Genomic DNA, 27,789 nt, shown 5'->3' with positions numbered 1-27,789 from the left:
GGGGTGGGGGTGGGGATAACAAATACTTCAAATTGAGGTCGACTCTGTCCTTAGCAATTATGTCTACTATCCAACCTACATAAGAATGAGGCGCGTCGAACATGCGTTTGTGAAAGGGGAGGTGGCGAGCGTGCAGTGAACTGATCCAGTACCTACTCGAAGGGGAACAGGTTTGAAAACTGCGTGCACGTGATTTTTGGGATCCTAGCGCTAATCACTTTCTGCGCAACGATTCCGAAGCGTCGTGTTTCTGCTCGAGCATTTGTAAACTAGTATTTTGTAAAGTGGATTGTGACAAGAACAGTAAACTCTGATGGGATTTGAAACTGATCATGTCGCACTCAAGATTGGGTAAACGGGGTCATGTCATTCATTCACAAACACATGAAGCTGCTTACAATGTCATTCACTGTACACACACTGTACACACACTGTACACACACTGTCCACTTAAAAAGCCAACGATCCTACTGTTATATCTGTCAGTACCTTCAGCACAATAAATGACCAAGGTAAATGCGTTCCCGCGATGGGTACCAGTAAGTTCACAAGCCCAGGGAAAGTGCGTACTCGTACCGAAGGGAAAATTGAATTTGATGATTTCGATATATGCGCAATTCGCCAATACCTTCAACAACTGCTACACAGTAACCACGACAATGTCAACACTGACAAGCATTTTTAAAATGGCTACTGATAACTTAGGATATACATGGAGTAAAGAAACAATGTGAAATGTTTAAGAAAAATTGGTTTAAAATGGCGGAAAACTCATTCAGACAGCCAAGTGCTGATGGACCTGTTGCATGGCGTTTGAGATATCTCAGAATGATTCGCCAGTACCGCAAAAAAAAACAAAAAAACATCCAACCGTGTACATCGACGAAACATAAGTACACGCCCATCACAGGTTGGTAAACTGATGAAGGGGGAGCAGCTGACAGTACTCAGGTACCATTGGGAACAGGTCCAAGATTAATTATGGTCCATACTCATGGTCCTTATCACGCCGATCAATGCCATAAAATGAATTTGGGGGAATTTGAAAAAATGGATTGGGCCCCAGAATTTAGATTTCAAAATGGTTCCTGTTCAGACGGCTTGCGAAGAACGATTGTCATCTGTTGGCCAGAAGGAATGGTTAGACTGTTGCAGACATGTGATGGAAATTGAGGATCGTTACTGGCATCGAGAAATTTCCCTAGAGGTTGAAGTCGAAAAAAACCTGTCATCGAACTTGGCGTAAGTACTGATGACAGTCATATCAGTGATATTGATGACGAGTAGCAGATTCAAGAGACTTGCATGTAGCAAATACCACTGAGCAATCAAATGACTAAGTTTCGTTTCTTTTATTTATTAGTATCCCGTTTTACGCAACGTAAATATAACGTTATTTCATTCACCCCGAGGAGAGCACAAACGTATGATCCATAAAATGTTCACACACACACAGGGCCTATGCTGGGACAGAAATTAACCATTTGGTATTTGTTTTTCATCGTTAAACACGCAAAAAATTTGGAATGGTGTACAGGGTTATGTATGGAAATCGTCAAGTGCACAGCAGCAAGTTGAACTCATTCCTGGTGATACAGAAACATGTCAAAACGCAGTTGCTAAAGTAATGATGGGATGAGGTTTTTGTGTGTATTTCATGAAAATTACAATGCACGTGTCATCTTTATAAGAAGAGCCACCGAACATGCACCGAATCATTCATTGTTCGACAATAGCGACATGCCACGATTATCAAGGGAATAGAGGGACCGAGCTGTACGAAGACATGTTGCAAATCATTTTATTGTTCGAACAATGTACCGCCAGCAGCAACGTGTCCAAGTCACTAGAAGCACAGAGGACCCGCCTAGCAGTGGAAGACCGCCTGTGACTGCGTTGAGGATAAATCGACAGATCGTACGTCATCACCTACAAAATCAGTTCGCTGGGGCTACGGAAACTGCACGGACAAACACTGGCAATCACCAGAGACCATTCATCGCCGGCACCGTGCGGAGGCTGTGAGGCAGAGAAACGTCAGATGTCACAGGCCTTACCGGGGTCTGATCCTCACTGTTCGACATCGTCATGCTCGTCTCCAGTGGCCAGCATATAATCGGAATTGAAGTCACCCGGAGCAACTAGAGGAAGTGGTGTAACATGCCACATTGATCAAGCGCTCAGACCCTTCGTAGTGCCACATTTTGGTCGTCATGGAAACCACGTCTTCCAGAAGGACTTGTGTCCGTACTTCCTGAGCAACTACAGGCTTTCTCTGTCAACTCGGCATATAATATCTTCGGTGGCTTGCCCTCAGTCCAGACTGAAACCCGATAGAGCACTTGTGTGACGACATTCAGAGGAGTTTCAATGATGTCCGACCAAGGCCGACAACTGCAACCGAACTCTCTCAGGCGTATCACTGAGTAGGGCGCAAGTTCCTATGGCCATCATCAACCGTCTCATCCACTCCATGTACATATGATGCAACGCTGTTGTCAACGCCCAAGGACGCCACCTGTCGTCATTTTGACTAGCAATTGTCTGAAATCCGTCTTCAAGTATTGATAATCAAACAAGTCATTTTTAAAATCTTTCCGCAAATTATTAAGTTTTTTTACATGCGTTTGAATTAAACTGATTGCCATATTAGTATCATCTATCAATGAACATACTCTGAGTGAATGAGTGAATTCAGTTTTAGGCCGCACCCAGCAATATTCCAGCTATATGGCGTCAGTGTGTAACTAATCGAGTCTGGACAAGACAATCCAGCGATCAACAGCATGAGTATCGCTCTAGACGATTGAGGTACGATGTGTCAATCACATTAGTGATTTGTGACCATCCAATCTCCTTCGTCGCTGCTAACGACAAGAACCCGGATCATCCTAGGTGAATAATAAGACATCAAATAATACCAGTATGTTCCATTTCGAAGCTCTCTTAGCGTTAAGACAGTCATAAGTGCCATACATTAACATTAACCTACGACTATCTTAGCGCTATGAGAACTTCGAAAATCTGGGCCATGAACTGCCTCATCTGTGTTCCTGAAAAAGAGGTGAACAAAATTCAGTCTTCACTTTCGGAGAATTTGGATTTCTTTATTGTTATGGATATTGCTTTAAATATATGATAAAAACTCACACTGCATATGTCATGTACAATGTGTAATACCTGTGCTCAGTACCCTTGACACATCATATATTCTCTATGTCTGCTCCGCGACAAAAGCGTCCAGTCGTAGGACTACGACAGTCGTAAGTCTATGTTTTAGTATGCGAGTTACGACCATCTTAGCGCTACGATCGTTCTGTGGAACGGGAGACAGGACGGTATTCGGTAACATCTACCTCAAATAAGTTACTATCAGTAATGCTTGACACGTGTTAGATGAGCCACAACCTGACTGATGACCCCATATGCATGTATGAGAAAGCCCTCCAGAACGCCCCAAACAAGAGGGAAACAGGTTGTCTAATCATTGAAACGTTCAATTCCCCAGTGTGAACTGTGTCGTGATGATGTTTTGGTGAACTAAATCGCCTACGAGACACCTGTGAAAAAGTAGCGGTATTGATTTCACGCCACGGTCAGCATATATTGCACGTGCTTTATCGCCAATCTACCAAGGGTAGATAACGTACCCCGCCAGTTTGTCACAAACGCGTTCACTGTCAAGCAGTAACAGCTCGTATTTTACTGTTTCATGGGACAGTCTAGGTTCACATTAGTCTTTTTATTGTACGTTGAATAGCACAGTTCTCAGTTGCGAGTTTTGGTTTGTCAGCACCATACCCTAGTTTATTGTGAAGTTTTTGACGCCAACAGCGAGTTTCACCTTGAACCTGCCACATTAAAGAGCGAGTTTAGTTTACGCCGCACTCAGTATTATTCCAGCTATTTGATTAATCCAATCTGCAACAGCGTGATCATCGATCTGTCGTCCACATTACATCAGCAGTTATAAAAACAAGATAATTATCAAAGTATGATAACATTTCATTCATTTAAGTTGATTTTGTTTTGCCAATAACGTAGAGCAACAGACCAAACGTGCACAGTCCCAAACCAAGAAAGTTCAGAACAGTTGTCTCCCTTTTCTCCAGTAAATACAACAATACGATGACTATCAACCTCTTGAAAATGTTCCCAATAGAATGACTCACAACAGACATGTTGGCAAGGATGATGTTGGTGGAGGTGAACGAACTGATGAAGGAGAATGCACCACTTGACGTCCCTGTTGCCGCAACAAGCAATACATAGTCTGCTAAGACTCCTTTGAAAGTGAGATAAGTAAGCAGTCCAAGGCTAAGAAAAATGATAATTGTTGTTGTTAGAATTACATACTTGGACCGTAACGTCACCAGCAAGTTAGAATCACCTTCCTGTTCTAGCTTTATTGCAATATTTCTTACAGCCACTATGACATTTGAAGAACATGCAACGCACACACCGACGATGGATACTGACGAGATGGTTGTGGAACCACAGAACAGCACAGCGCCCCCTATCACAATGGGGATGCTAAGTATTCCAGAACATGAAAGACGTCTTCCAAACACAACACGCAGCATGATCGCACTCACAAGTGGTTCTAGTAACTTAATAGTCAACGTTGACGAGCCATGTATCGACGTAAAGCTGAAATTTGTTGCCATGGTAGAAAACACGTGTGATAATATTTTCACAAGAAGTATGATCTGTGCCTTTCGACTGCGAGTGTCACATACATGGAGGTCTGCCAGGATGACGCATGGAATCGTCTGAACAACGGTAAGTATAATCGCCCATGCAATTCCAGCTTCCAGTGGAGTTTCCGGCAATGCCGCATGGATACATGTTATTGTTGAAAGGTTGGCAAGAAACGTTGTTGAACTCCACAATACAAATGCTGCGAAGCCGTAGCATAATTTCTTCTGAAAACATCAATTATAAAGAAAGTAAGCATTGATCTATTTATGTAGGTGGGATTTTGTTCACTATGCATGTTCGTGATTTCAACTATGTAAATAACACCAAAACCTGAATGATCGCCATATGGCGGCCTTTCTCTTAAATCCAAATCAAGTCTTTACCTTTTTTGTTACAAAACTTCTATGTAATTAATCCTAACTTAACAGTGTTAGAAATATAGATTGTGACGAATGCATGAAATTGAATAACTATTCATGTTAAGGCTTGTTTACAGAGAGTTGTGTTTATCACTTCCCAGACTGGAGGTCAGCAAGTCCTGTATGATGACAGGGAAATTTGAGATTTCCGGTATACAAATGTCCATGTTTCATACATCATATTTACTATAAATAAAATCTGAATGAAATCAAGACTGTGTTGTGTTATTGTCATGGGCAAGCCCATCTCTAAATTAGGAGTGGCCTGATTTTATATTCTCACTACACTTTTATCATGCCTGTAGGCAGAATGAGAATGAATTAATGAATGAAGTCACTCTACATGGATTCCGTTCTAGGTTCGAGATGTTCCCCAAAGGGTAAAAGCTCGTTAATGCAATCGGCATACTCTATCGTTGATTACTCCAGTAACTGGTCCCCATCCCAAGTCAATGACTGTACGTTATGTCCAGATAGCACGTATAGGGCCAGAAAGGGAAATAAACAGGCGAAAGTGCGTCACCGGATTTATGAACTCATGGTTACGTTTTTACGTTGAGAAACAAAGTCGAAGCACATTGGTGGTCAACTGGTAACAAATACTGTATTCCAGAATACTATGTTTAATCTGTTGGACAATAAACGCAATGCATGTACTTCGGTATATTATAATTTCATGAGCACAATGTATATTGTTACTGTTTCATGTAGGGACTGCATATTAGTGTGAGGAAAAGTAATACTGACTGACGGGTGAGGACAAACTGGCAAGGGTGACATTAACACCTACGGGTGTCTGCTATTTAAACCCACGTAACTGGTTATTGGTTGTTACATTATACACTCTGTGCATGACCTGCATCACATTAAGTTACGTTCTTTCAACTACAACTGCACATAAGCTTGGACATCTTTCTGAAATGTTGTCACAGGTTGTGGTGGCCGTCACAAGCTGCATCAAATTGGATGAATGGAGTTAGCGTACTTATTAAAGAGGAAATCATGGAGACCTTGTCCAAGGCTGAGAAAAGCCTAATATTCGTGATTTAATAGAAAATGAAATTATGTGAGATGTTGTCAGGTAGCACTTCGTGACAAACAATTCAGCGTAACTCATCGCTTTTGTCACTTGAAGAGGTCCTGTACTTGTTCTTTTCCAGTTCTAATATAAGACGTTTCGTTATTTTTATCTGTAATCGTTGTATCTCTAACGTTCGTTGCAAGAAGCGTTCGCTTGTACATCCTTTTCTGACATTTTAATGAAGTATTGACCGACTTTTATCCAACTATTACAGTCTGCAATCAGAGTTGTCATCTATAACGATCCCCTTGCATCTGAAAGTATGGGGCATGATGTTTGAAACGCTTGACAAAGAATTCTACAGCAATTACTGCTGCCATAATGTCGAAATGCACACACATTTCTTCTTTTGAATGTTCTTGAAGAAATTCCAGTCTCAATGGTTACATTTGTATACTCAGCTTGGCATCGCTCTTTTACACAGTAACCTATAATGACGGATAAAAATCAACACTGATGTCCTTAAAATATATGTTAAATACTGTTTTGTACTTCCCAAAACCTTATGTTATACGCACCGTAGATGATCTAACTTTCTCTTCGAGTTCGTCCTCGTCCAGAGCATTTGAGAGATTCTCTGTATGAAGCTTCAAGGGAAAGTATCCTATTTCCAGCATGGCCGGTGTTCAGCGTTATCTGTCTGGGGTGATTAACGTCATCCGTCCCACGAATCTACGTGGTGCACAATAGCTTATGTGGTGACTCCTGGCGATATAACATGTGGACAGTAACAGCTGTCACCTTGCATCCCAGTTTGCGCGCTACATTTCCACAACGGACCAGAAGGCCTATGTATTATTAATGTTGTGTTATCATGTTTTCACAACTATCAAGATCGGTTGTGTTTCGGTAACGTTGTGTAATCACTTTCACGTGTGAAAAAACGATCATGCAGCACGATCACGCAACTGTAGTACCCGGATCTACCGATCTTGGGCTGCAGTGGTAGCTCAAGGTCTCCCTGTACTCGGACGGTCATTTGTTATACCTGTATGGTTTGACTAACATTCAAACGCCTGGCAACAGAAGACTGATAATCTCCAACATACTTTTTTTTCAATGGCGATGTTCCTTGTCGCAGAGTCAAAACGTTACGTAGTGATTTGCTCTTGAAACGCCTTCAAAACTAATGCCAATTTCTGAAAGTAATCTGAATTTTTATGGCCAGTCAGTGACTGCGCTTTGATGTACAATTTCAATTGGAAGGTGACATCTTTTTCGTTGTGGCGATGTAAGAAGTCTCATCAAAATCAACACTTTCAGGTAATTTCTTACTTGCTCAGTTGTGTAACCTGATGTCATCAACACTTTTGTTGCATATTTTGACGATTGTTTTAACACAAAAGCTAATTTTTAGATCTTTAAAAATACAAATCGCCTAAGTGTTTCTTTTTTGGGATAGTATATATACACTATTTTATGAGTGTTCTTTACAAGTTTGTTTGTTGTTTAACGCCTCACTCAGCCTTATTACAAGTATGTGGCGGCGGTCTGTAAACAGACTGAGTCAAGTCTGGTCTTAACAATCTAATGATCGACATGACAAGCATCGATCTGAGAAATTGCAACTGTGGAAATTGCTGAGGCAGACCCCCACATTAGACCACCCGATCCCATGAGTCGCCTCTTACGACAAACATCTGTTGTTGTAGGCCAGTTCCGACATGGATCTTCACGGATAGTTCATGGCATGACAACAATGGACAGTTACAAAAACCAAGGACAGTTTTATATCACCAGGCAAGGAGGTTACTGACAAGCCAGGTAGTTCATAGAAGTCATGGCGTGTTCATTGATAGATGGTACTGACAAAGAGTAAGCGAGGGATATATTCATAGTTGACTGAAATTTCAGCTGAATCTGTTTCGGCAGAAACTGTATAGTGTACGCGTGTTTTATGTACTCTGTAACTGTAGATGTAATCAAATTAATAATAATATACTTTTACTTTAGAAGTGAATGCACCAGGAACATATTACTCAATCCAATGTGATACCCCCGACAGCTGCATCTGCATTCCGTTATATGTTATAGATTAAATTTGTATATTTCACAGTAACTCACTGGGTTATTACCTATTGTCGAGGTTATTAAAGAGAGAGTCCATACATATGAATCATGCGCAGTTTCTTGTTCCAGACAGATGTCAGCTATTTACAATGATTTGCCTTTCCATATGTATTCGGAAGTTTCAATTTGCAAGAATGAAAAAAACGCAATCACACGACTTAACGATAACCAACTGAACGAATGATTGAGTGAGTGAGTATGGTTTTACGTATTTATCCCAGCATAACACGGTGATGGACACTAGAAATGGGCGTCACACACTGTACCCATGTGGGGAATCGAACACGGATCTTCGGCATGACGAACGGATGCTTTACCCCCTTGCTCGGGGAACATAAACAAACATCGAGGGTACATCAACCCATGACTCCCTCGGGACCAGTGAACAACTTATATTATCCCCCGCAACAACGAAGTTGAGGGGGATATAGAAACGAGTTCCGTACGTCCGCACGTCAGACCGTGCGTCCGTCATACTTTGTGCGAAACATATCTCATAAACTTAAGTGGTAGCTTAACAAGACTTGTCAAGTATGATCCCAAGAAGTGCCTTTCGTGGGTTTGACCCAGATATGAATTTATTTTTAGGCTTTCCATGGAAACATGAATTAGGCTATTAGACTTTAACTGATGATGATTATGTCCAGTAGACGTGGTGGTTTACTGGTGCCTTTTAGTAGGTTTGGATTTATGAACAAAATATGTTTTTGCGTTTCCATGGCAACAAGTTCGACTTCGACTGAATTTGGTGCTAGTGTATCTGTAAACCTTACAATACTCTCCTTCTACTCTGCTATATGCCCCTCAAAACAGTGACATACTGTTATCATAGTTAGTAAACATATTCTTGAAGACTATTTTGCTGTTGCGGGGGATATTAATGACTTTGTCTTCCTGTTAATTTTATTTTAACGTGCAAAGCAAAACGTTAATAAAAAGTCTGCCTTCAGATAACACTCCTCCCCAATTATACCTTAGTCACCTCAGCCAGCGTTTTAGCGCAAAAAGTAAATGACAAACTCGGTTATGAAGTGTGTTCCCTTTTCTTCTTCAGCACCAAAGATTGTATGTTTAGAGTAACGGACGATAAAAACACTTACTAAATTTTACACCAACCCAAATGATAATTCACAAAGATAGTGAAGGAACATTCCTTATTTTTTGTGTCAAAAAATATTTTGCGTTAAGAAGCTTTCTCCGATGTTTATGCATTTTTAGTGGTATTGTGTTACGTCGTCCAGTAGTTTTCAGTGAAGTAGGGGCAGTGGCGTAGCCCCCGGGGGCTGTCATCTGAGTTGATAACAAACATTTCAAACACTTGGACAAACCGCAATAAATAGCTCAGAGGTCAGAAGTTCATCCTGTTGAAAGCATATCAGATATATACAATTGCGTTTAGATATTACTATCTGAGTCTACAAGAAAGGTTTTCAACATTTTTATTTGCAGATTTGTGTGCCTTTTCTCTCAGTATCTTTACTTGTGACACATACTGGCTATCTATTGTATGCAACCTTGCGTCAAGCGCATAACATACTATAAAGAACCTTACATATACAATAAACAGTGTGACATATGACGTAACGAGTGAAAAGATCACATAATAGCCGAATCTGAGAACATTTCAGTTGTCGCAGCTGTCTTGTATTCTCCTTTAAAACACGATGAAAGATTTCCTAAGCATCGTCCCCCAAATAACCGGTGGAGTGCACCATACCATCAGTCAGATGTACAAATTTGAGCACTCATGTCGCTATGAAATCCTTCCACACACACCCTATTCTCCTGACCTGGCACCATCTGACTTTCAAGCATTTCCAACCATGAAGTCAGTTTTGAGGGCAACCCGTTTCCCAGATGATGAAACACCGATTTCCGAAAAGAAGTCGTTGCTTCCTCAGCCCACACACTTTGACCAACATGGCCTCAAGATCCGATAACTCCTACTGATGTGTATGTGGAGAACGTTTTAAGTTTTGTTTGTCTCGCCACAGGCTAACTGTAGCGCAAATGGGTTGCGCAGCTTAGAGAAAATGACAAGTCTTCTTACATGCGAGCGAAGCGAGCAAAGGTTGGCAACGTACTTTCCTCGCTTCGATTCGAAAAATATTTTTCATGTCAAAATAAAACATTGCCACCATCACAAGTATACACCCATTTCGTCACTGGGTTGTACTCTCACATTTCATGTTGAACAATTAATCACGTGAAATATTTTTTATTCAACATTTTAAGCGCAACTCGTGGTGTACCAGACCGTTCTTCGCCTCCAGGTTCATGATAAAATTAGGCAATGTGGTATTTCTTTTTAATTTCTGCTTATTTCTTGTTCCATCACTCCGTTCAACCGGAAGCTGGCAGGGGTAATGGAGGAGAAGAACGATCTGAGTGCCACGCGTGGCGGTTAAAATGTTGAATAAAACATATTTCACGTGTGTAATTACTAAACATGGGGTAAGAAATGTGAGACCACAACCAAGTGAGGAAATGGGAGTGTACCTTTGATGGTGGCAATATTTCATTTTGACATAAAAATCATTTTTCGATCCGAGGAAAGTACGTTGCCAACCTTTGCTCGCTTCGCTCGCATATAAGAAGCCTTGTCATATTCTCTATGCTGCGCGACCCCATTTGCGCTACAGATTGCCTGTGGTCTAGCTAAGTGTCTGGGACCTGGGTTACGGGAAAAGTTCGATGAACGCCCCTGTACCTGAAGTAATTAAGAAACTAGCCGGTTCAATATTCACAAATTACATGTTCCCTGCCGCTACAATTTCGACAAGAAGAAACGTGCACCTGAATTTGAATTATAACTCACTGTAATTTTCGTAATTCGACAATATCATGTAATATCCTTTCATTTGTTTATTCTTCCATGCAAGCTAAAGTTACCACCATATCGTCTGTAATTACGCATATATAGCTCACCAGCGGAAGAATACTCACAAGTTTGAATATGTCGCAGATAGAAATATGATCACATTCAACATTCAGCAGCTGGAAGAATTAATTCAAATACCAACATGCAACAGCCGGAATAATAGCAATTAACATCCAATTGGAAACAAGACTATAATGGCCTTCATCAACAGTAACATTCAGAAAATAATAACATTAATTGAAACGATAGAAACGGAAGAACAATCACATATATCATCAAGGAAAATAATGACATATTAACATAATGACGGGGAATAAATACATACATAAATAAGCAACAAGCAATACCATAATTCTCCAAACAAAGTCGTATATATACCGGAGTGACAATAATCATGTGTGTAAATATACGATGCAAATCTTTTTTTTTGACGTGCAACTATTAGGACTATCTGTCAAGGGTGTTATGAATTGAGTCTTTTCTTGGACCCAAACGCTCAAACACACCTACTAAAACCACCCGGGGTAGAACAGGCCTTCTGCAACCCAGACTTGCCACTAACCGGATCGGGTGGTCAGACTCGCTGACTTGGTTGACACATGTCATCGGTTCCCCAATGCGCAGATTGATGCTTGAAAACGGTGTAAGAATCCATACCGAAAAGTCGCTATTGTGAAAATATAGAAGTTGATCATCCATAAAATGTGTTCCGTCACCTTGATGCTCATGTTGTCCAGACTCGATTATTACAGACCGCCGCCATATAGCTGGAATATTGCTGAGTACGGTGTAAAACTCAACTCCTTACGGCAAGGACCATGAACGCTTGAAATGTTTATGCTGCAGCTGGACATTCGTAATAATAATGCATAAGCTCAATTTGATTCTCACAATATGCGTGTATATCCTCCACCCATCACTCACAAATAACGTGGTGATACTCCCACTTACAAATAAGATGTTAAAAAATGTTTGTACCAGTTAACTAAAATACCCTAAAAGAAAGAAGGTCAGGAATGACAGTCCGATAGCGCCAGCATTCAATGCTGTTCTTGTTGTTTCAGTTTCTTCCAGACTGGTGAACCGCTCCTGTAGAACGGTCCGTTCTTGTTTGGAAAGCGTAAGGTTCGTCCTCTGTGTCATCCCACACACCCACATTGCGATGTTTTTGCATATTGTCGAACATTTCACTGAAACAAATTGCACAAGGTAATATATAAGGTATAAGCAATATACCTATCACTAGAGAAATGGCTTGGTTGTAACGAGTTACGATTTACAGGCACATCGGATATATTTCAACCATATCGTAGCTAAAGTTTTACAATTAACATGAATCGATGTAAGTTATAAAAACCTGTCAAAGGACACTAAACTAAGCTATAATATCACAATATAAGAAAAAAACACTAGTATCTCTCAAAGTGAGTGAGTGAGTAAGTGAGTTTTGTTTTACACCGCACTCAGCAATATTCCAGCTATATGGCGGCGGTCTGTAATAATCGAGTCTGGACCAGACAATCCAGTGATCAACAACATGAGCATCGATCTGAGCATTGGGGAACCGATGACATGTGTCAACCAAGTCAGCGAGTCTGACCACCTGATCCCGTTAGTCGCCTCTTACGTCCAGCACAGTCGCCTTTTATGGCAAGCATGGGTTGCAGAAGACCTATTCTACCCCGGGACATTCACGGTAGCATCTCTCTCAAAACATGGATTCAAAATTAGGACAATGGACTATAATATGTGGGAATGGCTTTGAGTACATTTTCGTGAATGCATTGTAAACATGTGAGCAAACATAAGAGAAGGGTTGTTTGTGGAAGCCGAAACAACAGAACAATAGTGATGTAGAGATATGAAGTATACTATGTAAAGTTGATAATACGTGAGGCAACAGTGGTAAACCTTTCGACATTTACTACCAGTCCGTTACCTCTGGTGTGGGGATGTATCTGGACCTCACAGTCAGCGTCCTCTGACTCAGCGGCGATTTTCATCTTCTGGTCAGGTTGATCCTCTCCATCCTCTTCTGTATGGTCTCCATCGAATTCCTCCTCGTCTTCCTCTGGTTCCAACTCAGGATCAACACGGTGACGTGTCCACCACGTGGTGCGACCAAGCTACATACAGGAAAACCACGATATGTTTCAGATTTACCATTTTAATACCACATGCACTTGATCAAAGCCTGTTTTTCTAATGAACAGCTATATATATATTTTCTCCTTACATTTGTGTCTTGAACAGGCTGTCCCTTGGTGATTTTCATCATCCATTCGAACATGTTTTATTACCACTATGTATTTGCCTTTGTCAGCCTTTGAAATCTGTTTTGACATATCTTGAGACTGATATTCACTGGCGATTACCTGGAGTGCGTGTAGTAAATACAGTATAAATGGTCGTCGTTGCATAAGGGTTCCCATGCTTGCCATAAAAGGCGACTTTGCTGGACGTAAGAGGCGACCAGCGGGATCGGGTGGTCAGACTCGTTGACTTGGTTGACACATGTCATCGGTTCCCAATCGTGCAGATCGATGCTCATGTTGTTGGTCACTGGATTGTCTGGTCCAGACTCGATTATTTACGGACTGCCGCCATAGAGTTGGAATATTGCTGAGAGCGGTGTAAAACTAAACTCACTCACTCACATAAGGGTTCCACGTTTCTGGACTAGTACTGACAGGCGATTCACAGGATTTAGCTGTCTGCCTCACTCGTGTTCATCCTGTGTTACATCCTTCTTTCATATCAACTTTTATAAGGAGTTGGATGTATCGCTGCTTCCAACAGTGTTCAAGAAGTATCATTTCAAAGGAAGCAATCGAACGATATCAAATGACTGGAAACATAAAAGTATCCTAAAAGGCATTAACACGTCAAAATGGCCTCTCCTTTCTGAACAAGAAATTAGTCGCATAGCGTCAGTACAAAAAGACGACTAATATGGCTAAAACCATCTTTTTCGTCGGATTAGGCAGGCCATGGAATGGCAGTTCAAATAAAATCAAACAGCATGAATTTGTTGTTCAGAGTTAAATAAATAATCGACCAAGTATCTGCAGATCATACGTTTAAATCTCTGATCTGCAGCGATTCCTGTTAGTGTTAACGTTATGTGCAGCCATGCCCTCGGTGTGAATATTACTAGAAGCGGCGTAAAATCATACAACCTCGCTTGGTCACCCACTCCTACCTGAGCTTCTGATCTAGGCTTTGTCCAAAGACTGACAACGACGATGACTACAGAGGTAACACATGCCGAGATCATAGCAAAGTAAAGGAAATGTACATGTTTCAACACTCCAGGGCGAGTGTCTTCCTGTCCGCTGCCACAGTAAGGCGCTGGGTGTGTGAAGTCAACAACCAGTCGAATTATCCCAACAACCAGCCCCGCCATCAAACCCCAGAAGGCTCCCTAGAATGAAATATATTATATACACTTACACTAATATTCCTTTGGTGACCTATAGGTTAAAGCGCTCCATCTTACAGGGCTCATAAGTCTCGCGAGGTGCTACTTCTGGTACTAGACTGGTTCCCGTCCCCTCTTGCGCACTCCAACTTACGATGTGCGAGACGGGACCCAGCTTAGTTCCGACGACAGTATGTATTCAAGACCTGTTCTGATTGAAAACTGCAAGACCGTCAAGTATGACTTTACTTTCTGTTAACTCCCAAAAAAGTCCAGCCAGACAGCTGGTCTGGTAACTCTCCAAAAATACGAGAAGTTTCCAGTCCAGAATTTTAAGGATGAATAAAAATGAAGAGAAGGTAAATATGTGCAAGGATTCTGCTTAATGTTTTCAAATACGTTTCAGTCAAGGCTTTAGTCATTATACTCAGAGTCGGCCTCGTCCAACAAAATTGGTCGTGCAATGTTTTAAAACCGACCGTCCGGTAGCAAAACAGACCAACCGGGACGGTCGGGCAGGCGGCAGTTTGCAATGCTGTCGCAACCACCGGACCATCCGAAAGGATATTCACCGGAACTACTTAACAAAGTAAGGTCTGGCAAAGTGCCAGAGCTAACCGTTCCCGTTGGACCTACGTCCAGCTGCAAAACCCAGTTTCACATCGCGCATATTTGTATTCACAGCCCCTACAATCACCTGTGTCATAGATATTAACAATACTCTAATGTTCATATTATTGTCATGTACCCACGTCTTCTGCGTAAACCTCCGTCCCATTGTGTAATATGCTTGAGGTATCGCCATGGATACAGAGACACAACACACCTAGATAGATGAACAAATTCATGAAAAATGGCAACCTGTTCAGATTCAAATACAAAAGAAACCATTATGCAATGGATAAGTCACGATTCATTTTTCCAGTTTAACCTAACCTGTTCAGTTGTCCGTTTCCATAGAAGGGCAAACATAAACACTACTGTCCAAGGGGGAGCAGTATAGGCGCTCACAGACTGCAAGTAGCCCCACAGTTGCCCACCTTGCGCTTGCTGCAAGATTGGTAACCACAGAATGCCTATTGCAGTACAGGCGACCACTGCTATTCGTCCAACTATCATGAGTTCGTTTTCTGACGGTCTTTTTCTGATTCGCGGCCAGATGTCCATGGTGAACATGGTGCTTGCACTGTTGAAGATGGAGGTCAGGGAGCTCATTAGGGCAGCAAGCAGAGCAGCTAACATCAGACCTCGTAGACCTACAAGTTCATGATAAGGATTAGGATGTGGATGGAAATCGATGTTAGAAGGCCTACAGCAACATCTCATCAAAGCGTTATGTACGCTTTGGGGTGGTTATATCATGGCGATGAATGATGATATAAAACATTTTTTAAGATTTTCATTGGAATCGGTCTATTACGGACTGGTCTGGGACTAACTCATTTGCCCGGACTGTAAAGGAATCCGAATTATCTACGTTTTGTCCATTACCGGAGACACTGGTCTGTTTATCTACGGGTTACACTTTCATCAAACTTTTACTCAGGGTAATAAAATGATTTCGTTTCTAACAGAGGACGACTGTCAGGTAAACACGTCACATTGGCAATTAAACATCACTAGACAAGATTTTTACAATATATTTACCATTTCAGAACCCATACCTTGAGGTAACAGCCTCAACACTAGGACAGGGTAGGCGATGTTGGTACAACCAGCTTTGTTCTGGCATACTTCATAACATCGTTCAGGAGAGGAACATGCAATCTCATCTGAAGAAACAGGTCATCCGTTGTGATTAGTTTATAAGAATATTGCCCAAATATGTTTGTTTCCAAACGCAGAACGTACATATTAACATCTTTAAATATTTTATGATGATATATACTTGGTGATAACCTTTATTACATTGAAAATATATATAGACAAGACTTGTGTGATATCTTTTGAACGTTTATACATCCACATCGTAAATACATGCAGTTCAATCGTTCAATATGAATCTCTAACTAGCAGGTTGTCATTGAACCATCGAGTCCGACAATGTATCACTGGTCTCTTTACAATGCATTAACGTGTACCTGGGTAGAGGATCCGACTTATCATTCCTGGGATGATCCAGAGGAAGAAGGGCAATATCTTCAGAGCACCGGCAAACAGGGTACCGCCTTTAGCATGACTGATGTTCTTGGCTGAGAGTGTTCGCTGCACCATCAACTGTAATTATTCACACATTGACATGCAGTAATGAGGTCAATTATATGAAGAAGATCGCCATGTCACAAGTGATGTGTTGATCCCATACAACTTTAAATCTGAACAAATGTCAGAAATAAAGAACAAGTGGATCTTTAGGTCAGATTTAAAGGAGGCAAGCGCATCTGAGGTGGTGTCGTACGTTAACCCCCTTTACCTATTCCGTTTAGAAACAACTGTATACTGATGTTAAATGTGCACAAACATTCGATGTACAGAGTTGAAGGTGTAAAACAATCTGTCGGTAACCTTTGTGACTCACGTGCACAGGTAATGTACATTCGTATTGAGTGACACGTGAAGCACCCACGCCAGTTTGTGCATCGAATTACCTGATCGGTGCACCACACCCACAAGCCTATCGAAACAAGACCCAAGGGAACACCAGGCCATGGAATGTCCCCATGCACTGGATCTCTCCAGATGTGCAAAGAGTCCTTCGGTGGAAGGCCACACCCGTAGTTGGATACGTTAGCCATAGTTTGGTTGGAGGCAGCTTTCACAAAGTCCTTTTCTAAACCTTGGAAACCGTTGATTTCATGAAAACCTGAAACATTCACATTTCTGGTGTTATAACGCACGTATGTTCAATTACAGACGAAGTCAGTCAGAATGAAATCTGTTCATGAGATGGAGATGTGATTCCATGCATGTTCTGAACAAATGCGTTTTGGAGTAGGGTTATGAAGGGATGAAATAGTAGTGGGTGACTTCCACTTCAGTGTTTAAACCAAAGTCACCAAAACAAGATATCTGATCTAATTATTTCCACCGTACCTCTGTATGTGAGAATACATGCTCCTATTAAGATTATTCCTGTCTGCAATGTATCCGTGTACATTACTGCAACAAGACCACCTATGAAAAAAAATTGATTAGAATGTTTTAAAATGAAATTTACAGCACAATAAAGCACATGTAAAATGCATATTGTAGGATTGTTTTGTTTTTGTTTTTTGGGTTTTTTTATTTTCTATTTAATTTATTTTAATATTTAATTGTGTGCGTGCGTGCGTGCGTGCGTGCGTGCGTGAATGTGTATAGTTTGGGTCTTCTCTTTATTGTTGTTGTTTTGTTTGTTTTTGTCTTGTTTGTTTTTGTCTTGGGGAAGGGTAGGTGTGTGAATCTGCATGTTTGCCCTGAACATCCTTTATTCATTTATCTATCGCTTGTTCTCCTTTCCACTTAATATGCATGTTTTATGGGTATTTGACAACCATTTACAACGAATTTGGTGTATTTTTCACTAACATAATAAAGAGTGCCTGATATTTATCATGGACAGCACTTTCACAAACAATTACAACTGGATCAAATGCAATCAGGATGTGCCACAACCAATGATCTTACGGCTGAAATTAATACTAAATGTCAAAGATAGAATCATACTTGAAAACAAGATTTGATATGTGGTTTCTTGTAAGATATACAGTTCAGATTTACGTGTGGACGTTGTATCGTTAAGAAAATATAGGTCTAATAACATTGAGCTTCAGAATCAGCTAATCTGTAACATAAAAGACTTCCGCAAATATTAAAGAAGAACATACGCTGTAATGTTTTCATCGTTAGATTGATGCTAAATATTTATATGAAAACCATCGTGTTTATAATCCTGTAAATGTTTCCTGAATATACAACTAAAATGAAAATAAATCTTTATCCTCATTCATTCTGTATGTCATTTTTTGTCATTCTGTTTCGTCAGTTGACCGATGCCTCGTTATTTTCATATGATATATAGCTTACAGTATCTTGGGCCTTTAGCCTTGATGAGTTACTGAAAGGATCCTCAATAAGTATCTGACTTACCAATGACTGTATAGAGAGCTGTAATGAGCAGTATGCCGATGATGCACAAATACAGATTCCAGCCAAGAAGTAATTGCATGAATAGCGCTCCGCAGTAGATTTCAATCTGATTACAAATACAATACAACAAACAAAATGTGATTATATCAACTGCAAATACAGTCGTAAGGAAAGTAACGTTCTTGCAAAGGATTATACGTTATGCATAATAGTTCTAATAAATTTATAATTCAGTTCTTTTGCACAGAGGATTTTTAGATTCAAAATCCGAACATTATAATTGACACAGAGAAAACACAATTCATGGTAAATTCAATTCCATACTGATATCCTCGTCAGGATGTACAGAAACAGCCCCAGAATTGAGAGACAGATCCTGAGACGAGCTCCACCGAATCGCTTCATCAGATATTCTGGCATAGTGTAGGTCTAAAGAGGATGGAAAAAGGTTATGATAGTCTCTGGGTGTTGAAAGTCATTACAAGTCTTCATTTAGAGCGTCACTACATATACTCTGCAATAAAAGAAACGCTAAAGTGTAGTTTAGATGTATACATTATCTGTATCGATAATCAACAGGTCATGATAAATTGTTCGAATTTGGTATATCCATTGTCACTGGCCTAGGTTCATCATTATACACACGAAACAATCGAAAATCAAGGTGAAGGTCATCTGTTCTCAGTACATTCAGGTACCCACATTAGAGTCCGTACTGCCCAGCATCGCCGTCCAAGGAACCAATAAGATTATCAAACGGAATATTCGTTGAATACACACATCAACCAATATAAGATAAAAGAAATTGATTTCGCAGTTATATTTTTTATCAGATGATTGCTTACCCCACTGGCCACAAAAATTGGAACGAAAAACCAACCAAGAGCCATCAGCAGAAACGTTGCCTGGAAAAGTAGAACATTTAATGTTTTATCGCATGTATTTTCTCATCTCTTTACACAATAAGAGCAAATTTTATTATCCGCTACTTTCTAATGTAATATGAGAATCGCAATATGCAATTGATAACACCTTCTCGTTTGAAACGGGTTGATGCGGTGTTATGTCGTCATTACAGGTTTAGGCTAATATCGAATAAGGTGTTTACGTAGGTATCTTAAGCATCGATTCAGTGGTGTTTAACTGTTCTTTCCGAGCGGCTAAAGACATAAAGACTATGATAAAGGTTGAATCACTTGCTCTCTATAAACTGTAGAAGCATTAGGTTCTTTGAAGTATTACACAGTTAACAAAAAAGGTAAAGTTATTTTGAAATGGAAATGTTCATGAGAATATAGCGAATACACAACTCGGTGAACCCTAGCTGGTATTGTTTACTCCTGTCCAGTATATATTTGAACATATACACATGTGAACAGAGTCATCCCTCTGATGTGTTTAAAGAAAACGAATGTAACAACGCGCACCCACCTTGACCTTAAGAAATATGGATACCACATGCAGTGAAGCTATAAAATAAATATATATTATCTCGATCTGCCGACATTATTTTTACCCTTTTGAAGACATACCCTTTGATTTCAAACCGTCCCGTCTGACCAGTTCTTAGCAGGTTTAATCTACGCCTTTGTGAACGTTTGAAGACACGCGTCAGTGAACAAAGCCTTGAAGAGACCAAGTTGAGGGAGCTGATATATTTATTGTTACAATTTTCTGTGTGAAAATCATGGATACCAGTGAAATTGACTGACAACATGGAAAACATGTTTAAAACCGACAATTCTCGGATACCGGATATACAAGGACTGTAATCAATATCAGATAAAATGTGTGTTTAAATATTTACATTTTCTAAATTTTCATTCGTGGTTCTGTGCAACATTAAGAACAAAATCGTACAAAGCTACCTGTTTTGATCCATAATTCTTGTTGCTTACAACAGAGAAGTACGTATTTCACATATACAGCTATAAATATTTACAATAAATATGTGAATGTAGTGAATGGTATTTAATACTCGCCGCCATGCCATGGAAGAAAGGCCAATAATTTTGTGTGAAATGAACTTACACAAATGAAAGTATAGTTGCCATGGGAGATCCGACATCTGGCTGATCTACATATTCATACTTACACTCCATTCGTAAAGCACAACTGAGTACCCGGATGCAGCCCCTGCACCAGCTAAGCCTATAAACATCGGAGCACCAACATTGCTTGCAAACAAAGAAGCCCCTATCTGCACAAAGGACAGAAAACAAAACATCATGAAGCAAGTTCCAAACCAAACAACAAAACCCTTTGCATAATCATGAGAAATATACTTTTGATTGTACCATGTCACAAAGTTTGATTCAGCAAGCAGTACAAAAGACGAAACAGATAAAAGGGAATGTTTGCAGACATTGAATGTTGTGATAATCTAATGATTATGACTCCCCCCGTCAGGCCGAAAGCCGAGGTGATCTATTCACAAGGGCGCAAGAAATAAATCCCATTTGTAATGTGCCACTATGAGGCGCAGTTATAAAATATTAAATATAATATAAACACGAAATAACAAACCGGAATCCACGTCATGTGTTTTCCGGCCAGAAAGTAGTCCTCTGCACTGTTTTTACCACGTCGAAGACTGGCCTGTTAGAAATAGAAATGCATAATACAAAGCATGTCAGACATAATGTATTTTATGTAAAAATCTGACCTTCAGAAAAAACAATGTCCTCGGGAGCAAAACCGAAACAGATGGCAATACCATCTTTCTAGCAAATAGTTGTTTTCAGGCATTGTATGGAATCGAGTATGGACCAGAAAAACAGACAGGAGCAACAACGCTTTCAAAAAGGCATTGTCCAGCTCAATGTTGTGGGGTTTGCTTAATCAGACACTCATTTTGTCAGTATTCCTAGTGCATGCTTCGTATATTCCGATAGGTCAGTCGTTTCCGCACGTAAGAGCTCTGCAGACTAAACTGTATTGTTTTCTCACAAACTATTAATCAGTTGGTGCAAATACCTACCCATATGCCCACCCCTAACACCATTGCGAAGTACCCTGCCACAGCAGCATAATCCCATGGATGAAGAGTCTCTGGCATCTTTGTTTCGTTGTTACTGTAGCTGATGCATGTATGATGGATTTAACTGCAAACAGAACATGCGAATATAATCATACATAATAACATCAAAAGTAGATGCACAAGTACAGCGTTTACCTATGAAATATTACATATTTCAGATCTTCGACAGGCGGACACCGACGCCAAATGATGGTTGTGTGTGAATTGCTATGAACACTGCTATAACAAACGTGTGCATTAATCAAGCACCACCCACGTATTTCTATGATAAGCACGAAGACACTATACTTCGGGTCCTATGTTGTTGGACATGCTTTGAAAATCAAGTACCAGAATACGATTAAAGCAAAAATGAAAACTGAAAGTCATCACCAATTCACGTGCAGTGTGAGAAAAATATACCAAAACGTGACAATCAACAATGCCACAAGGTATGGTCACATGCCTTCTCCACCATTCTGCTTATCACGCAATTCTGGAGTAATGTACCACCATCTCAGTGCCTGGTACAGCTGCATGAAAATTTGCCAGTCTCCTCCTCACCCTGTCAGATTTTCATCACAAGAATCCTCTGCCATGTCAAATATACCAGCAGATTTAAACAAGTGGAGATTAGTTCGAACTTGGCGTCCAAGATGTTCGTTACCGTATTAGGTAATGGTCCGATGGTGTTCTTCTGCAAATGAGCTATTCTGGCTCGCGAACTTAGTAATTACTGGCAAGGGGACGGTTATTCATATATGGCATCAGGGCGGTATACAGAACTTCCTATTGATAGCGTTGACCACTGAGCGCCCCAGGTACTCAAATGAGACCCTACTTACAGTCATTCGACACTCATACCCACACGGTCTCTCAGCCTCGTCGTCGGTTACGTATAGACGATAGCGACTTTCATCATACCAATTAACCGAACATCATGCTCTCAGTTTGAGGGTTTCTCTGAGCCTGCGCCATGTTCCTGCCTGTACCAATCACTGTTTAGTGTCTAGGATTGTTGTTTCCTAAGGTATACAGATAGTGGTCTTCTTTAAATATACTGAGGCTTAAAATACTTGAAAATCAATACAAGACCTTGTGTCGAAACCTTCTGCACTAGAATTAAAGAAGTTGCCATCCATATATTGTTGTCCTATCTAGCTTCCAATTTCTAAGAAGCGCATAAAATAATCTTATCTATTATTAGAAGCCTATTTTCTGTTTAAGACTTTGTTGATGTCCAGCATCACACAAATGGATTCTTATTATGTGTACTCCCAAATACATTCTCAAATAAATTCCAGCTTTCTAATGTTTCAAAGCTGTAGGGACCACGGTAATAGAAACTAAAAAAAACACATATCAGGAGCCGCAGACTGAGATTCGAGATAGCATCCTACAATCGCACGGACATACGTGTGCTTTAAAATGTATCAATATTCCAGGATTTATATTTCTGTTCTAGAAACACAGTCATATAAACATCGAATGCAACCGATCAGCTTGCGTCATTAAATGCATAATAAGTAGAACTTTCGCATGTCCGCGTCAGGTTTCAAGACGAATAGATGCACTATTGCCGATGCGGCCTCGAGCAGTATTCACTCATTCTTTTTCATGGAGAATAGCGTAGTCTTCGCTCCACTTCAGTTGCAGGCACATGGATGGCCTCCATTATCTTAAAATACGTACTTGAAGACGTATCTTCTGATATCATCATCAAATGAATAACTGATTACATTAATTCATGATGTATGCATTTCTACAAATAAGATGATTCGGTGAGGCCACTAACTAAACTGGTGCGCAACGAGATTATACAGTGTGTGTGACCACAGTTGCAAAGATAAGAAAGGCACATATAAATGAACTTCAGTTTTGTTTAATTTCAGTAGAGTATTCAGTTCTATAGCATGTTACATGCAAGTTTCCTTTGGCTGAAGCAGAAGGAAACGAGCCACAACAGTCTGAACTGAATCAACAGTGAATGTAACCAGCAATGGCTTCGATACACGCCAAAACACCTTGACGTATTGATGACGTAAGACGCCGAATGACGTTACGCGTGATCCGTTGCTAGGATCCTAGGATCCAGCTGCTGAGCGGTGACAGGTAGTGCTGGTGGTTTTCTAATTTGTTGATCCAGGTAGCTGCAAAAGTGTTCCATCGGATTCACGTCGGGAGAACGTGCTGGCTAAGTTTGCATAAGTCATCACAAGTGTTGTGTGCTTTCGCCATTGACAACCTTGCGCTTGACCTGCCCCGCAGTGAATAGAGCCGGCGATCTTATGGGCCACATTTTATTCACAGGCAATCAGATTCCTGATTTTTTTTCAAAACATGAATAAATGTACCTAAACTTATTATGACAGTTAGGCGTACGTGTCTAAGAAAATACGACGAATAGCACACTGACGGGTGGCATTAATTCAGCATATTTTGGACCTTATATACACCCGTATCATTTTACACAGTGTTACGACCCCGTTAGTGACAGTACATACCTTGATGACAGATGTTTGCATTACAAGCCCATGTGCTGGTCATAACGATACAATCAAAGTTCCCTATGATGATGGCATAAATATGTCCATACTTTTCTTTTGAATATATTTTAATAATTAGTGTAGATGGTTGCTAGTGAGGGATGCATATGTCTTGATACTAAACCCTAAATACTAGGCAGAAATACGATTTTGGTCTTAATTTCGTGTATTTATTGCATAAATACAATAATGAAACCTTACAGAATTCAAATCAATACAAAGACGCCTCAGGCAAGAATGGATGATTTGGAATATTCTTGGTCCCTAGTTTAAGTCAAAGATATACAGTTCGTGATATTTTGTTTGAGAATCGAGATAAAGTATCAATATTTTGAATTTTATAGTTCCATAGTTTTATTCCCTCGGGTAGAAATGATCTGGCATAACCGTGCTTCTAAATATAACTGATGGCGCTGATTGATAAATTTCATCAATGTGCCTTATGGGTGAACACTAAATATATACCATGACGACGTCTCACATTTCTTCGTTTTTCCTGTGAGTCCAGGGCACGCTAAATTCTGTGGTCACTGTACCTTGACCATTCCCGCGAAAGCGAAACCTACATTACGGAAGTTTGGTCCCGATTTCACTTTCCCTAACTTACAAGAATAAGCAACTCACAATTTAGTACAATGTATTTAATCAACATGTGTCTGCTTTTAGGTTGAGTGACATACAAGAATAATACAATTGGCAACTGAGTACAATATGTTTAATCAACATGTGCCTGCTTCTAGCTTGAGTAACATACAAGAATAAAACAACTGATGACAATTTAGTACAGTGTGATAAATCAACAAGTGTCTGCTTTTAGGTGGAGTAACATACCAGAATATAACAATTGGCAAATGAGTACAATATGCTTAATCAATTTGTGCCTGCTTGTAGGTTGAATAACATACAAGAATAAAACAATTGTACCATACGATTAAACATTCTGACATTAATGAGACTATATCCCGCTCCAAGAAGGAAATGTGATATTTACATTATTCCTATTGTTAGAATTTCATCTGGTTGTTTCAAACCAACAACCCAGCAGGCCTGGTACGGTTAGAGGGAAACCCTTCTTTCACAGTGTGATTAATACCTGGTTTCAGATTTTAATTAGTATATGACGTAATATTTTTAAATTTATGAATATGTTTCTTACATAAACAAAATATTTAAAACATTGGTTCATAATTCACATCTGTATTTTATTTTCCGTAAAAGTGAGAGAGTGAGTTTAGTTTTAGCAATAATCCAGCAATATCCCGGCGGAGGACACAGGAAATGGACATCACACTTTGTACCCATGTTGGGAATCGAACTCTGGTCTTTGGCGTGATGGGCAAACTCCTTAACCGCCGAGCTACCCCACCGTCCCTCCCTAATATAAACTTTATAATCATCAGTCTCGATGCTAGGTAACGTGTATAGCTTCCAAAATAGAAAATTAAAAAAAAAGAGATACAGTCGTCTTAGGAGAAAGATAAATCTAGATTGTTTTTGTGGTTAATAAGCTCATAAACACCCAGTTCTGTTTCACAACGAGGCTTACCTTGCATTTATATATGTTAAATGTAAGATGAAAGTCACACTTACCTACCATGCTGACAGGATGCGTAGTCTGAATGATGATGAATAATGTATTGCCCTGTACCTAATTCCGCTGCGCAAGATACATCACGTTCTCATCTCGCGATATCAATGGTTGCCCGGGCACTCTTTGCCATCTTCCCAATTATAAAAAGTTAATATCGTATAACAAGGTCGAATTTATATGAAGTAATTAACCGACTCCATGCAATGCTACCTTTAATCAATATTCAATACACTATTCAGAAGGACCAAAACGTTTGATATTTCCCCAGCAAAATGATACAAATAATATATTTAAGAAATACAGTTCGCTCTACTACAATGTATAGTGTAATACAGCACACTTTCGCCCTGACCTATTATAGTTAAATCACGAGGACGCTTCCGTTACGAGGGGCGGACTGGAATGGTACACTGGCGCCAACACATTATCATCTGATTGTCGGCGCCTTTTGATCCTTTACCGATGTATTTTAGAAGAAAACATAAATGGATGCTTCAGAAACACCTTGCCGTTCGGGCTTATCTGCGATTAGACGAAGGCAGTGGGCAATAATAAATCTGCCTATAACTCAAACAAAATTGTGTTTCTCCAACTTCCGTTATGTGTTGAAATATGTATGCAGCAGACTCCATACGACAATTGAATTGAAAACTCTCCTTTCATGCAATATATTTATGTCCTCTGTTGCATTTGTCAGGGGTGTGCAGCGAAGCACTACTTGACATTCTGTTTCAGTATGTAATGTAGGTCAGCAGGTGCCTGATCATTGTAACAAGCATACGACAGGAGTTGCCATGATTGTCACGGATTGGTAAATATTCGCATGAAATGAAGTGATTGCGTTGTAGCTTGTGCAAATTCTATTTTTCGTTTGTGACTTTATTCGTCATTACAGGTGATTGCAAAGGTCGCCAGTGAGTGGTGAGAAACTGAAATGGTATTGATAGTACAAGGATAATACTGCATCGTCATTAACAACAATTCTACCTAATTATATATTCTGGTAAAAGGTCTGTGATTTTCGTTACTTTAATCTCCTTTCAAGTTATATATAGTTCTCAAAAAACGTTAGCAACACAGTTTTTAGTCTCATTACATTTTCATTTATTTTGAATTTGCAAATCATGGAATGATGCAATAGAAAGGTGAAACATATGTACACATGATTAACAAACTGAAATAAAATGGTCTTGAGCAATAACAGACTTACACAAATAATCAAAAGCATGTATCAGTGAAACTGTCGTGCAAAATGTGCTGCAATGAGCAAAGTGTTAACATTTAAGTTTTGGACAGTGAAGCTGTCTCCAGTAACGCGTATGGCCATCATGAGATGAACGTTCATCCAGAGTCTGGGGGTAAACACGGAGACCGTAAACACGACTTCCAATGTCCCAATCATGGTAATTTGCGCACCAGTCCATATGCACATGTGTTGCTGTTTATCAAAACAACATCAATACAACCCTTTCTCGGACATTACCATCCCGTTTGTTGTACCAGAGATCTGTGAAATGTTGAGCACATTCATGCAACACATTGTGCATGTTGTTTCTGAGGCTGGTTGTCTTCGGGTGATGTTATCAATGTTGTCAGACAAATCAATTTCACTAAAGGTCAAGTACTCTTTGAATATTACTTTTGGGTAACATGCCGGCAAAAATCGCTATCGCGATTGATAATTTAAAAGATATTACACTGAAAATACTCGTTGCTTAACCATGTGTGAGGAGTATTTTAATGTCCTCCTTTACGTTTTTCGAAAAAGGTTTGTTTCGAGCCAAGTGCGAATACAGGGGCGATACTGCGTCATTGACGTCCTCAGTTGCAAGTGTACTTGAAAATACTAATCATTTGTTGTCAGAAAACCAAACACATGAATAACTATGTATTCGGTGATTGTACAGGTTAAAATAAGGAATTGCTTCAGAGTGAGTGCGTTTAGTTTTACCTCCGCTTTCAGCAATATTCCAGCAACTTCACGACAGGAAC

General features: G+C 40.0%; 1 protein-coding gene across 1 annotated transcript; it reads right to left on the bottom strand.

Moving 5' to 3' along the window:
- Positions 1 to 12,133: 12,133 nt before the first annotated feature.
- Positions 12,134 to 21,699, bottom strand: LOC137272970 (sodium/glucose cotransporter 4-like). Its single transcript, XM_067805407.1, has 14 exons — positions 21,622 to 21,699; positions 21,168 to 21,239; positions 20,737 to 20,841; positions 19,487 to 19,546; positions 18,966 to 19,070; positions 18,642 to 18,747; positions 17,607 to 17,687; positions 17,162 to 17,376; positions 16,655 to 16,790; positions 16,238 to 16,345; positions 15,510 to 15,829; positions 14,355 to 14,576; positions 13,092 to 13,278; positions 12,134 to 12,342 (listed from the first exon to the last, which is right to left on the bottom strand). The coding sequence occupies exons 1-14, from the start codon at positions 21,697 to 21,699 to the stop codon at positions 12,134 to 12,136; spliced, it is 2,004 nt and encodes a 667-aa protein (XP_067661508.1).
- Between the last annotated feature and the right edge of the window lie 6,090 nt (positions 21,700 to 27,789).

The sequence above is a fragment of the Haliotis asinina genome, chromosome 2, assembly GCF_037392515.1.
Source record: "Haliotis asinina isolate JCU_RB_2024 chromosome 2, JCU_Hal_asi_v2, whole genome shotgun sequence".
NCBI classification, from domain to species: Eukaryota; Metazoa; Mollusca; class Gastropoda; order Lepetellida; family Haliotidae; genus Haliotis; species Haliotis asinina.
Note: the sequence above shows the minus strand (reverse complement) of the source record. Positions and strands in the feature narration are given on the sequence as shown.

Excerpts from the sequence above, each read along its gene's own strand:
- LOC137272970 (XM_067805407.1), bottom strand. The coding sequence starts at position 21,699 with ATGCCAGAGACTCTTCATCCATGGGATTATGCTGCTGTGGCAGGGTAC. Across the intron at positions 14,577-15,509 it reads GGAAACGGACAACTGAACAG|GGAGCCTTCTGGGGTTTGAT; the intron begins GTTAGGTTAAAC and ends ATTTCATTCTAG. Across the intron at positions 12,343-13,091 it reads GATACATCCCCACACCAGAG|TGAAATGTTCGACAATATGC; the intron begins GTAACGGACTGG and ends AATTTGTTTCAG.